Here is a 13844-nt window from a genome sequence, read left to right on the forward strand (position 1 = left end):
GGGTTAATGTTGGACTTGTGGGCTTGGGCAGCATTGGGTTGGGATGTTTTCGCAATGCACCTTTTCTTTACATAAAACTCTCTTATACATGAGTTGCTGTGGATTTGTTTCTCCAAAGTACCTAGACTAATACAATCACTAAATTGGAAAACCATATTTAACTAATCATGACTACACCAAACTAATAATATTGTATATCATACACATTAGTTTGAAAATTTCATGTAGCGAATATAAAGATGTATTAAAACAAAACAGTAATTCTTTACCCAAGTTTTAAAACATTAAAACTTAGAGACCTTACAGTTTACTAAGCAACACTAACAGCAACTTAAAATTAAAAAATAATAATAATTAGGACTCATCTACTATCCCTAACTCTTCTGGGTCTAAACTCAAAGTCTAAATTCATATTCCTTTCTCCTCCCTGTGTCTGACACTCTTATCTTTTCTTTTGAAAATGTGCTGTCTTTTCAAATAATCTTGCTGTTTTCCCAATAATTCCTTTGTCTAGTTCCTATCTGCAAGCAGAATATTACTGCTGGATAGTCCCTTGAAGACCACAGGATTAAAGGTTTCTTCCCTATAGATGAGAACACTGAGCCCTACCGTACCTAATAAGCAAGCCATCAGTGGAAGACAGTGAAATTTAGAACTCAAGTCTTTTGCTATGGCACAAGGACTAGTTTCTCTACAGGTAGTATTACCAAAACATGTAGTGTTTTGGTCAAATAGTTCAGCCTACTCAAAAAATGTTACTTATAAGTAGTCGATCTTTTATCAGCAGATCCAGTTATCACCTCAGTTTACCCTTCAAGGCTTTTCATCAGCTGTCACTCTGGTAAGACCCTCAATTTTTTGGCCATTAACTGCAGTAGTCATGCCACTTGATGATGACGTGGCTAGGGTTCTATCTAGTCTCAAATGTCTTCTCGTGCTAACAATTCTGGTCTTTTAAAGAAGATTCTGCACTTATAAAAAGGGTGTTTTGAAACCCATTTGTGTATTTTGTTGGATTTTTATGTTTCACAAAGACGTACAAGACTATCCGAAACCTTAGGTTCTATCATCACAAAGGGAAATACAGAATTTTTCCCCTAAAAGGTCTAGTTAATCTAATTTCACCATAGAATTCAAGCTGGTGGTTCTTTCACAGCGTAATTATCTCGGCCACAGCAAACAAGTTTATTTGGTGAACTTTAATTCGAGAGCCCCTACAGAAATAATTATAAGTAAATGCCAACATTTAATTTTATCAATGCCAAATGAAAATCTTCCTGCCTTAATCTTACCTTTATTAAAACATTTTCTACAGTATTTTTAAGTATATTATGATCTATTAATGAAATAAGACCAGTAGTGTATTAGACTATATCCTTATGACCAAAAACCACAGGGACACAAATTTTACAGGAATTATTATTTAAGAGTTACCTTTACCTGGCTAAGAATTTTCATGCCCGAGTGTAATAACTTCTTTGCAGCTTTATAGTAAATGGTCTCTGGCTTGTTGTAAATCATAGCATTAGTACACATTAGTTTGAAATTTTCCTGTAGACAGAATATAAAGGAGAAAGAGGTATTAAAACAAAACAATTAACTCTCCACCTAAGTTTTAAAAGATACAGAGGGTCTAAAGCTTTAAGAGACCTCTTCTTCCACTGTTTACTAAGCAACACTAATATCAACTTATGACTTTTTAAAAATTAGGACTCACCAATGAAACAAATACTACAGATTTAAATAGGCTACATTGTCTCCTAAAATTTGAAATACTTTACAGTGATTATATAAATTTAAGATTTAAGAATGAAATTTTCAAGTGAGTGTCTTCAGCATAACTTTGTTGGACAAGAATTAGAAGAAAATACTATTTCACACTTAATAAAATAATTGTAGCTGAGTAGTTAAGAATACTCACTACCAGAGAGTCAATGCCAACCCACAGCAACCATATAGGATAGGGCAGAACTGCCCCTGTGGGTTTCCAAAACTGCAACTCCAAGGGACTAGAAAGTCCCTTGGAGTGGCTGGTGGTTTTGAACTGCTGATCTTGCAGACTGCAGCCAAATGTGTAACCACTAAGCCACCAGGGCTAGTTAATTTAAGAATATATTTTAAAATTATCACAAACATTTTACAATCCATTTTGGAATTATTTCAGATCCTGACTGAAAAGTAGAAAGAATGCTAAATTATCGCCATGTTTCCTGCCACGTTCAAATTGAGTGAACAATAAGCCATCCAGCCTCAAAGAGGAGTGGAGCCTCAAGCAAGTAGAGTAGCCAAATGATCACAACTGTTGTTTTGGGTTTAAATGTCAAAGTATGCACATGTGCTAGACAACTTGATCTCATCATTTTTTTCCATGGATGAGTCATTTTCACATTATATAAATATGAAAGGGATTAGCCAATGTCTTGCTAAATGATGAAATTCAACAAAATGCACCCCCTTCCCCAAATAGTCAAAATTCATTGTTCAATTAGTAAAGGCAACTAGAAACACATAAATGGAATGAGAATAGGTAGACTGAATTCTACTTCTAATTATCTAAGGAAACTGTTCAAATTCATAATGAATTTGGTATTAAATTTATTGAATATGGAAGTACGTATATTTCTATTGAGCTCTCTAGTTATGCTTTGGTACTAGATTTAGAAAAATGATCAAAGTTTTGGATTTTCCTCTCGAAGAGATACAGAGTTGAATATAACTTATTTCATATAATTTTAGCAGGTTCATGGAACCCCAGGTTAAAATCCCTTTTATACTTAGCCCAAAATATTTCCATTTTATTAAGAATTATCAAATATATATTTGGGGAGAGAAAGGCAAGAGAAAGGAGACACATGATTATGCACACACATTACGTAAACACTGAGCAAAAGTATACTGAGCTAGAATATTCACACATTTGACCTCTTTAGGCAATTTACAGATTCTTTACATCTTAATTGTAATGTCTTGGGCTTTATTAGGCATTTTTGTAATGGTACTTGGTCATTTAAAAAAATGATTAACTGCTCTGCACACATTTCATGTAAATATTTACTTTAACAACTTAATGAGCTACTAAGCTAGAACATACTTTAGGCTGTTAAACTTTTCCCAGAAGAAAAAAATGTAATCATGTAGAAAACTTATTCATTTCCCTTAATCCACTTTGCTCAAAAACATCTAGGGGACATACTTCTCTTGCTGACTTAAGAGAAAGCTTAACCATTCAAAAAAAAAAAAGCAACGAAATATTTCTCCATTAAGTAAAAATAGGTCAGAAATATGTTGGGAAAACAAAACAGTTCTAGATAAATTTTTCACCAGAAATAATGGTGGGAAAAAATTTTTATCTCAAGAGAATACAAGAGAACATAATTTAGTTTTTCAGAGCAAAAAAAATATATACAGTTAAAACTGATGATAGAATTAAACACTAGTGTTGTTCATAAATCTCAGTGGATCTACATGTAGGTAAGAAAAAAAAAAGATAAGATATTATTCAAGTCTTATTTTCCTTTGTAATTATTTAAGGCCCAGACCTTATGTCTTAAAGCATTCAAGGCAAAAATAAAGTTAAAGTAGAAAATATCTTAACTAGTTATGCTTGTAGTGATTTGATACAGAGCAAGTTTAAAATACTGATTGTTTCTTGCCTTTGCAAGAATAAAATAAAGTGTACCTTTGGTATCAAAATATACCAAGAGTCTTTTAATAATGGACAAAACTTTAACTGTAACATTAACTAAACTAACTGCCATCAAGTTAATTATGCATAAGTGTCCCTAAAGGGCACAGAAAACTGCCCCTGTGGACTTCAGAGTTTACAAATCTTTATGGGTACAGAAAGCCTCATTTTTATGCCCAGTGGCTGGTTTGAACTATTGACCATGAGGTTAGCAGTCCAATGTGTATAACCCACTACACCATTAAAGCTCCAACTATAAAGCATATATATTATCTTGGGACTCAAATCTCTTTACTAATAAGTTTATTTTTTCCCTCAAAGTTGAAGGAAAACATGCTACAAAATAGGTGGCTTCAGGGAATAATTAAACATTGCCTATTCCCACACCGTCCTCACAATTGTTCCTTTGCCTGAGTCCATTTTTGCAGCCACTGTGACAATCCATCTCCTCGAGGGGCTTCCTCGTTTTCAGTGTCCCTCCACTTTACTAAGCATGCTGTCCTTCTCCAGGGACTGGTTCTCTTAACATGTCCAAAGTATGTAAGAAGATGTCTTGCCATCCTTGCCTGTAAGGAGCACTCTGCCCATACTTCTTCCAAGATAGATTGATCTGTCCTTTCAGCAGTCCATATTATCAATATTCTTCACCAGTGCCATAATTCAAGTGCATCTATTCTTCTTCAGTCTTCTTATTCAATTCCACACTTTCAGATGCATGTGAGGTGATTGAAAATGCCATGGCTTGGGTCAGGCACAACTTAGTCCTCAAAGTAACATCCTTGATTTTCAACTCTAAAGAGGTCTTGTGCAGGAGATTTACCTAAAGCAATATTACCTTTTGATGCTTACATGAGCAATGATTTTGGACCCAATAACGACAAAACCCTTGACAACTTCAGCATTTTCTTCATTTATCACAAGAAGTGAGACACACATTGAGCATCAAGAAGTAGAAAAATAAATTTTACTCTAATTATCCACTATTCACTCACTGACATCAAGTCGATAGCAACTCATAAGGACCCCATAGGAGAGGGTAGAACCTTTGTGAGTTTCAGAGACTATTATTTGTTACGTAAGTAGAAAGCCCTGTCTTTCTCCCGAGGATCGGCTGGTGGTTTTGAACTGCAGACCTTTAGGATCACAGCCCAACATATATGCCATCTGAGCTCCTACTCTAATTATACTTCCAGTAAAATATTAATTTTATCTATACTGGTGATAAGTCAAAAATCTGACACCATCTTTGTATTTTAAAAGCTGAGAAAATATATTTTAGAATACATGTGAAACTCAGAAATTCACCAGAAACAAAATAAAATATAGGAGATGGTTTAGTTTATCTGGTTTTCTATCACTGAGCTCATAAAATAGCTTTCTAAGAGAGAAACACAAATATTTTAGACATTAAAACATTTGCAAACATTCTAAATACCAAATTTCCAGATTTTTTCCAAGTTTTTGTATATGCAGGATCCAAGAGTTTTACAACGAAGTAGCTAAAGATATGAAAGTTTAAATTTGTATAAGAGCAGTGTATTTCTCCAATCAAAATAGATATAATTACAATTACCTTTAGTTCTTCTATGGACTGGTAGTCATTATTCTTGATCTTTTCCTTCATAGTACTAAAATCCATTGGGTGTTTAATGATCATAGAGTAGCCAGGAGCAATAAAATCAGTCACAGGAAATGAAAAGAAAGCACTTGGGTCTTTTCTGTAAAGATATGAAAAAAATAATTTCGTGATTTATTTTGCCTACAACAAATATACTAGTCTATGAAAAGTACAACTCTTTAGATGTAGAAAGAATCTAGAGTATGCCAACACATTTTTCACTGAAAATTGGAAAGAAAGATATTAATGACCACTTAATAACAAGTTCACATTATTTAACACTAGTTATACCCTTAAAAGAACTTTTCTTTTTAAATATATAGCCAAATTAATAAATAGCGCCTCATACAAATTGGAAAATGAAGTGACTTAAAACTAACAAGAACTTAGCTTTTGGAAGATTAGTATTGTATATCGCTCCTAATCATGGGAGAAAAGGCGGAAATGACAATATACACCTACAATTTTCATGCTTTCCCGGTGGGCTACAGAATAACTGCATCCATGAATATATGCATTTTCTCAAACAGTGCAATTTCTTTTATATGCATGCGCATGTGTGCTCAAAAGCTGGTCTGAAGAAAAGTCTTCCTAATACCCTTAAGTTTGAGGCTTAATGCTTTCTGTTAAAGGTTCTCAACACATTAAAATCACAAAAGGAGTTAAAAAAATCCAATGTGTACATTGAGCAGCCCACCTGTGTCATTAAGTCAGTACACAATCTCCTGAAGGTTTACTACCGCTTTGTTTTCTTCTGAGAGGTTCAAGTATGTCACTGATCCATTTTCAGTCATTTTCATATATGGTGTGAGATCAATTTTTCTTTTGCATGTAGAAATCCTGTTGTCCCAGCCCCATTTGTTAAAAAGGTTATTCTTGACTCTCTCACTCACTGTCTTACTCTCTCACTGCCTCACTCACTCACTGTCTTACTCTCTCACTGCCTCACTCACTCACTCCCTCACTGCCTCACTCACAAAAAAAAAGGAAAAAAAAGTTATTCTTTACTCATTGAATGAACTTGGTACCTATCTCAAAAATTAATTTAGTACAGATACATGTATTTCTGGACTGTCAACTTATTCCATTGGTCTGCATGTCTATCTTTCTACTAGTACCTCATAGTTCTGGTAACTGTAGCGCACTGTGTTTTGAAATCAGGGCATGGGAGGTATCCTCCTTTGTTCTTCTTGAAGATTATTTTGGCTTTGCAGGGTTCTTAATTCTGTATGAAACTATGTATCTGCTTTTCCCTTTCTGTAAAAAACATCTACTGGCATTTTGATAGGAATCATATTAAACCTTAAAACACAGCATTGACACTTAATACTGTTTTTGTGTTCATGAACACGAGGTGTATTTAGTTATTTGTTGTTGATCGCCATCAAGTTGGCTCTGACTCATGGCAATCTATATATGACCAATAAATGCACTCAGTGCTGTGCAACTTTCAGGATCACTGGAACATCTGAGTCCACTGTCATGGCTATTGTATTACACTGACAATTCACTTTATCGAGGGTTACCCTCTACTTTATAAAACACCATGTCTTTTTTGAGTAATTGGTCTGATACATCTAAGTGAGAAAGCCAAAGTCTCACCATCTTTGCTTCTAAGGACTAATCTGATTTTATTTCTTATAAGACTGATTTTATCAAAAATTTGGTAGTGCAAACTATATTCACTAGTCTTTATTGATACTATAATTTGAATGCATTAATTCTTCTTTGATGTTCCTTTTATATAGCCTAACTTTTATAGGCATGAGGTGATAGAAAAGATTATGGCTTGGGTCAAACTAAGTTTAGTCATAAAAGTGAGTAAATACATCAGGTGAGATGTACTAAAGGTTATACTTTGATTCCTATGGACTGGCCTTGACTTTCTTACAACTTGAACTTGCACATGAACAACTGGTGCCTGGCTTTCTCTTGACTGGCAATAATGAAGCTCTCCATAGATGCAGTCAATTTGGTTCCTGTTTGGTCGATCTGGTGAGATCCACCTGTACAGTTCAATCTTCCCCCACCCCTCCACAACAGTTTTACTGGCATAAAACTCACATATCATACAATAGTTCAATCATATCAAAAAGAGTTGTACAATCATCATCACAATCACTTTCAGAATATTTTCTTCATTCTTGTATTCATTGTTATTAGCTCCCCATTTCCTTCCCAAGCACACCTGCCATACACCTAAGGAAACATTAATATACTTGCTCTATAGATTTACTGTATATACGTGAGTATAAGCTGACCTGAATATCCGCCAAGGCACCTATTTTTTAAATACTTTTATTGGGGGTTCTTACATCTCATCACAATCCATACATTCCTCCAATGTTTCAAGTGCATTTGCACATATGCCACCCTCATTACTTTCAAAGCATTCTCTTCCTACTTGAGCCCCTGATAACAGCTTCCCATTTCTTCCCCCTCCCTCATGAACCCTTGATAAGTTATAGATTATTTTTTCCTTATCTTATATCATCCTGTCACCCCTCACCCCCTTTTCCATTATTTGACCCCTGGGAGGGAGTTCTAGATTGATCCTTGTAATCAATTTTCTCCCCCTTCCCTAATCCTCCTGGTATCTCTACTCTCATTGTGGCCCTGAAGGGTTTTTCTATTCTGGAATCCCTGGGTTGCGGGCTCTAATCTGTAGCAGTGTGCTTGCTCTGGTCTAATCTGATTTATAAGGTAGAACTGAGGTCATGGTAGTGGGGGGAAGGAAGCACCAAAGAGCTAGAGGAAAGCTGTGTGTTTCATCTGCACCCCGACTGGCTCATCTCTTCCCTGTGACCCCTCTGTGAGAGGATGTCCAATTGTCTACAGATGAGCATTGGTTCTCCACTACATCCTACCTGGCTCATCCCCTCCCCGCCCATTCACCTTGGGTATGGTTTTATTCTGGGTCTTAGATGCCGGATACCTGATCCCATCGACACCTCATGATCACACAGGCTGGTGTGCTTCTTCCACATGGGCTTTGTTGCTTCTCAGCTAGATGGCCGCTTGTTTACCTTCAAGCCTTTAAGACCCCAGAGACTATGATAGCTGGGGAACCATCAGCTTTCTTTGCCACATTTGCTTATGCACCCATTTTGTCTTCAGCGATTGTGCCGGGAAAGGCACCTAATTTTACCACAAAAGCTGCATAAAATATGTGTTGAAAAACTCAGCTTATACTCAAGTATATATGCTACCCATTCCAGATTTCAAATAGAGAAACACTTTAAAAAACAAACAAAAACTAAAAAACAAAAAGAGAAATTTCAATAAAAATGCAGAAAGTCTTAAAAGCTAGAACAAATTTTAGATGAACAACAGAAAAGTGGGTGAAGGAAGATGTCAGACAGTGTAAGATATGACAAAATAATAATAATTTATAAATTATCAAAGGTTCATAAGGTAGGGGGGTGCAGGAAGGGAGGGGGGGAAATGAGGAGCTGACACCAAGGGCTCAAGTAGACAGAAAATGTTTTGAGAATGATGGCAACAAATGTACAAATGTGCTTGATACAATGGATGTATGGATGGATTGTGATAAGAGTTGTACGAGTCCCAATAAAAAGATTAAATAACAAAAAAGAAAAAAAAAAACTAGAACATATTTAAATGGATCATAGGGAAGATCAAATGATAGGGTGCTAAATTCTAACTGAATCTGCAACAATCTGTATGTTAGCAAAGCTATTCACAACCCTGTCCACGGTCAAAGGGGAATGATTAGGGAATTAATCCAAGTCGATTTTCCTTTCACCTTTAAATAAAACTGCAACAGCTTTAAATTGGGTCTAACGGGAGAGCAAATGATAACATATTATATTTTGACCTAATGACATCTGCCCAGATAGATTTTACACTGCTCTCTGATAACAGGGCTATTCACATCCCTCAACTATGACCAGAGGGGATTCAGCAGAAGCTAAATCCATGTGTGGACCATGCAAACGGATTTTGGGGCTTTCACGGTCATCTTCACAATTTAAGCTCTGATGCATTCCTTCCTTTAGATTTAGATATTATTTACAATGCTTGGATCAAACAGTCTGGTGTGCTTCTTCCATGTGGATTTAGTTGACACTTCACTTAGACAGCTGCTTGTTTGAAAACAAGCCTCTAAGACCCCAGGCATTATCTTGATAGTCAGTCACCATTTAGTTTCTTCACCACACTTCCCTATAGCACCCGTATCTTCAGTTACCTCATTATGAGTTTGAGCATCAAGCAGAGCTATGTCATAAGAACTAATTATTTTTACAGTGGGGCTAGTATTATGTGCAAGCACCAAATCCATCATGCATCTATGGTTTATATGTCTCTGGTTCACCTTGGAGACATCACTGTCATTTTATGATACAGAACATTATCAATTATCCCCCTGGGACATCACTTCCACCTTCATCAAGTCAATGCTGACTATGGCAACACTATAGGGGTGTACAGTCCAATCTTAAAACTTTTTCCCCAGTGATATATCAGTTTTCAGTACACAATTCTTTCACTTCCTTGGTTATATTTCTATTTGCAATTTAGAGCAGCTATTTATTATTTGCTTACTTTCCTTTTTAGACTGTGTTCACTGCTCGTATAGAAACACAACACATTTTTTCTTGTTAATTTTATAACTTATAATTTTACTGAATTCACTTATTAATTCTAAAAGCTTTCTTGTGGATTCTTTGGGATAACTGAGGCCTAAAGAGAATAGAGTGGTGGCTGAGAGATGTTGCTGTGGACCAATGACTGTATAAGTAATGTTTTCTGAACTTGGCTTTGGGTAATCTGCTAATTTCGCTAATGAACTCCCTTAGTCATGATTATCTGTGAGTACTGTGTGGCCACTGCAACAGATTCTGGAACCCTGTAGAGAAGTAGAGTGCTGTGGGAGGAACAGTTGGTGGCACTGTAAGCTAAAGGAGGATAAAGGGTAGAGATATGTCTGATTGTTACCTCACAGCAATAGGCCTTGGGCTGGTGTAGCCGGAGGAGGTCAGATGTGGCCTGTGCACATTTTTACTTATATGCTCACTATGTTTTAAATATGTAACCCTAATGGCATAGAGGTTTAATCACTGGCTGCTAATTGTAAGGAGATGAAGCTTTCTGCTCCCATGAAACCATCGAGAATCATGGTCTGCCCAAGTTGACACACATTTTAGAAGACACAGTGTAATCCATGATAGCCTCTAAATCGCTCTATATTCAGCACCCATTCAGCTTTGTAACGAACAATTATTAAGCTCTTTCTTTTTTGGTGTGATAGTAGCTGTTACCCCAAATATTAGGTTCAGGCCCTGGAGCTGTTGATTCTAATTAATAACTCCAAAACTATTAAGAGACTAATCAGCGGAGCATCCAACAGAAACAAGGTGTTTAATGGGTGCTTGAATTATCCTGATTTCCAAGTGATCTTTACACAAATGACTTCCAACAGTACTAACAATATATTGTATGCTAGTGGGCTGTAATTCTTAGATACCTAAAAGGCTCCAAAAAACCACTAAACACAGTAAGTATACCAACCATTAAAAATTCACTTCCATCAATTAGATTCCAACTAATAGTGACCCTGTAAGACAGAGTAGAGCTGCCTCTGGATTCCCTAGGCTGAAAATATAGAGATTTAGAGGCTATCATGGATCACACCAGCAGTTCTCAACCTTTAAGGGTTGAACGACCCTTTAGGGATTGAAAGGACCCTTTCAGAGGAGTTGCCTAAGACCATCGGAAAACACATATTTCCGAAGGTCTTAGGAACCAAGACACCACTTCTCTATGCATCTCCAGACGGGTCGCCCACATGCAGATACACCCACATGTGTACCTGGTGTGAAGACTGTTAACCCATGATACACCATGCTTCAAGATAAAATTTCATTTTCTTGTAATTAGAAATAGTTCACAATATATAATTACTTGTTTTTGTGATCACTGTGCTTTAATTTTGTTCAATTTGTAACAATGAAAATATATCCTGCATATCAGATATTTACATTATGATTCTTAACAGTAGGAACATGACTGTTACGAAGTAGCAGTGAAAATAATTTTTTGGTTGGAGGTCACCACATGAGGAACTGTATTAACGTTTGTGGTATTAGGAAGAACCACTGGATTACACTGTGTCTTCTAAAAATGTGTGTCAATTTGGGTGGACCATATTTCTCGAAGGTTTCATAGTTTTTGTAATGATGTAATCATTGTTGTCATTTGATGTGGTCAATCATCTATAATGAGATTAAGGTGGAATAAAATACCCTTACTCAGGTCATAGAGTCTATGTAATGGGAACTATGTTGGTGTGCGGCCTGTATCACTTTTTACCTTAAAAGAGAAAAAAGGAGATAAACAAACAACGAGGACAAACCCGACTAGCATCAAGAAAGAAGAGCTGGGAACAGAAAATGTTATTTTTTTGGTCCCAATGTTGAGAAACTCCTGGACCTAGGGAAGACCAGTGCCAAGACACTGCAGATCTCTATGAAACAAGAACTTTCCTCTAGAGCCAGCAAAGAGAGCAAGTCTTCTCCTGGTGCTGGCAGTCTGAATTTGTAGTCTATCTCCTAAACTGAGAATAAATTCTGCTTGTTAAAACCATACGTCTTTTAAACACTTTGTTGGCATATATGTCACATATCATAAACTTTAGCCATTCAATCATATTAAAATCTGTACAATCACTATAATCAATTTCAGAATATTTTCTTCTCATAGTTATTGTTGTTAGTTCCCTCATTTTCTTCCACTCCTCTTGCCATGCTTGCAGGCAATTAGCAATCCATTGACTCTATCTATAGATTAATCTATGTAGAATTTTATATACAGAAAATCATACAAAAAAAGACAAGGAAAAAACAATGACAACTAGACAAAACAGTAAATCTTGATCAAAAGGAAAGTAGAAATTATTAAAAAGCTAAAAGTACTTTAGAATGGGTCAAGAGAGAGAAAAATGGCTCAGCTATTACACATTTTAACCACACTACATCTGCCATTAATGATTCAACAATGCTTTCTGTCTGACAGTAAGGCTATTCATGTCCCTCTATTAGGCGCTGAGGGATTTATCAGAGGCTTAATCCATATGGGGGCCCTGGATATGGATTGAACTTCCACCATCATCCATAGCCTTCTGCAAAATGGGTGTTCACAATTTAAACCGATACCATTTCCTCCTTCAGACTTGGATTTTATTATTTACAATCTTTGGATCACACAGCCTGCTGCACTTCTTCCATATGGACTTAGTTGATGTCCAAAGTCGTCATTTTTGGTAAGTGTGGCATAGCTGTACTTATTAGATAACGAAGAAAAAGGCTGGGTATATTTTAAAAATTACTTACAATGCACTCTGAGGCTAACATAAAAGTATAACACAGTTGAGAACAAAGTCACGATTAGAACACATGCCTTAGAACTCTGTCATTTTAAAATACACTATAAATGTCTTTGAAATTCTGAGTAAAGGGGGTATAACAGTATTTTAATATTGAGTTAGTTTAACCTAGACATTGACATTTTTAGAATAAATTTCTACATTTAAAAGAAGGCTCAAATCTAATTCATGGTATATTTTACAGCTAGGCTTAATAATTGAAGGGGGTTCAAAAAATTTGTGAAAATATTCTATGATCTTTCACTTTCATCGTTTCATTAACTTTTTAAATCATATTAGCAAAACTGCAATTATCAGTGTGTTGTTTCTATTTAAAGATATAATAATAGCAATTACTTCAGATGAAATATTTAAGCGTTGCCATTAAAAGTATTATATAGCAGTCTTCAATTTGCCAGTTAAAACACTCCAAATGAGAACATCTAAGTCAACCTCTTGGAGTACTTTTCCTACCTGACAAAATATTTACCATCCAATTATAAATCTAGTATATTCAAATCAAGGCCAAAACTATGGCTTTAAGTAGTCAAAAAAAAAAAGAAAGGAGAAAGAGAGAGAGAGAAGTGGTGTGGCGAACCCTATACTTTCTGCTATTTCCATATTATGAAAATATTGGAAAAACATTTACCTTTGCAACTGTCTCATCAGTTGATTCAAAGCTTCTTGAAGGGGTGTCTGTTCTACTTCTAAAGCAAAGAAGAAGAAAAAATGGGTATTTTTGAAAGGAAGATTCTAAAGAGTACTTAGCTTATTTACTTCCCACATGATTTTTCTCATACACATTTTTAACATCTTGTACAGAAATTCCATTTATGTTGATGTTTAAGGATATAAATTTAAAATAGAAGCTAATTTGCTTTTGTTTTTAAATTGATATTTCTTATGCAGTGATAAAGATAGCTAAGAAAAACAGAAAAAAATAAACATAAAAATTTCTATACTTTAAAGGAGCCTGGTAACATAGTGAGTTAGTTATGCATTGGGCTGCTAATCACAAGGGTTGCTAATCAAATCCACCAGCCAGTCCACAGAAGAAATATAAGGCAGTCTACCTCCCATAAATAAAGTTATAGCCTGAGAAACCCAATTTGCCCTGTAGGGTTGACATTAATCAAGCTGGCATTAGCTGTTTTCTT

General features: G+C 35.6%; 1 protein-coding gene across 2 annotated transcripts in view; it reads right to left on the minus strand.

The window, feature by feature from the left end:
* Window positions 1–13844, minus strand: part of BRD7 (bromodomain containing 7) — a 50213-nt gene that overhangs the window by 23071 nt on the left and 13298 nt on the right. For both annotated transcript variants that reach the window (XM_004704681.4, XM_045293796.1), the window contains exons 4-6: window positions 13337–13394; window positions 5259–5403; window positions 1441–1551 (exon numbers count right to left, since the gene is read on the minus strand). In XM_004704681.4, coding sequence (XP_004704738.1) covers window positions 1441–1551; window positions 5259–5403; window positions 13337–13394 — 314 coding nt within the window. The remainder of the gene's footprint in view (window positions 1–1440; window positions 1552–5258; window positions 5404–13336; window positions 13395–13844) is intronic.

Source organism: Echinops telfairi, unplaced genomic scaffold (genome assembly GCF_000313985.2).
Source record: "Echinops telfairi isolate 266 unplaced genomic scaffold, ASM31398v2 ScPeMD7_2291;HRSCAF=2852, whole genome shotgun sequence".
Taxonomy (NCBI): Eukaryota; Metazoa; Chordata; class Mammalia; order Afrosoricida; family Tenrecidae; genus Echinops; species Echinops telfairi.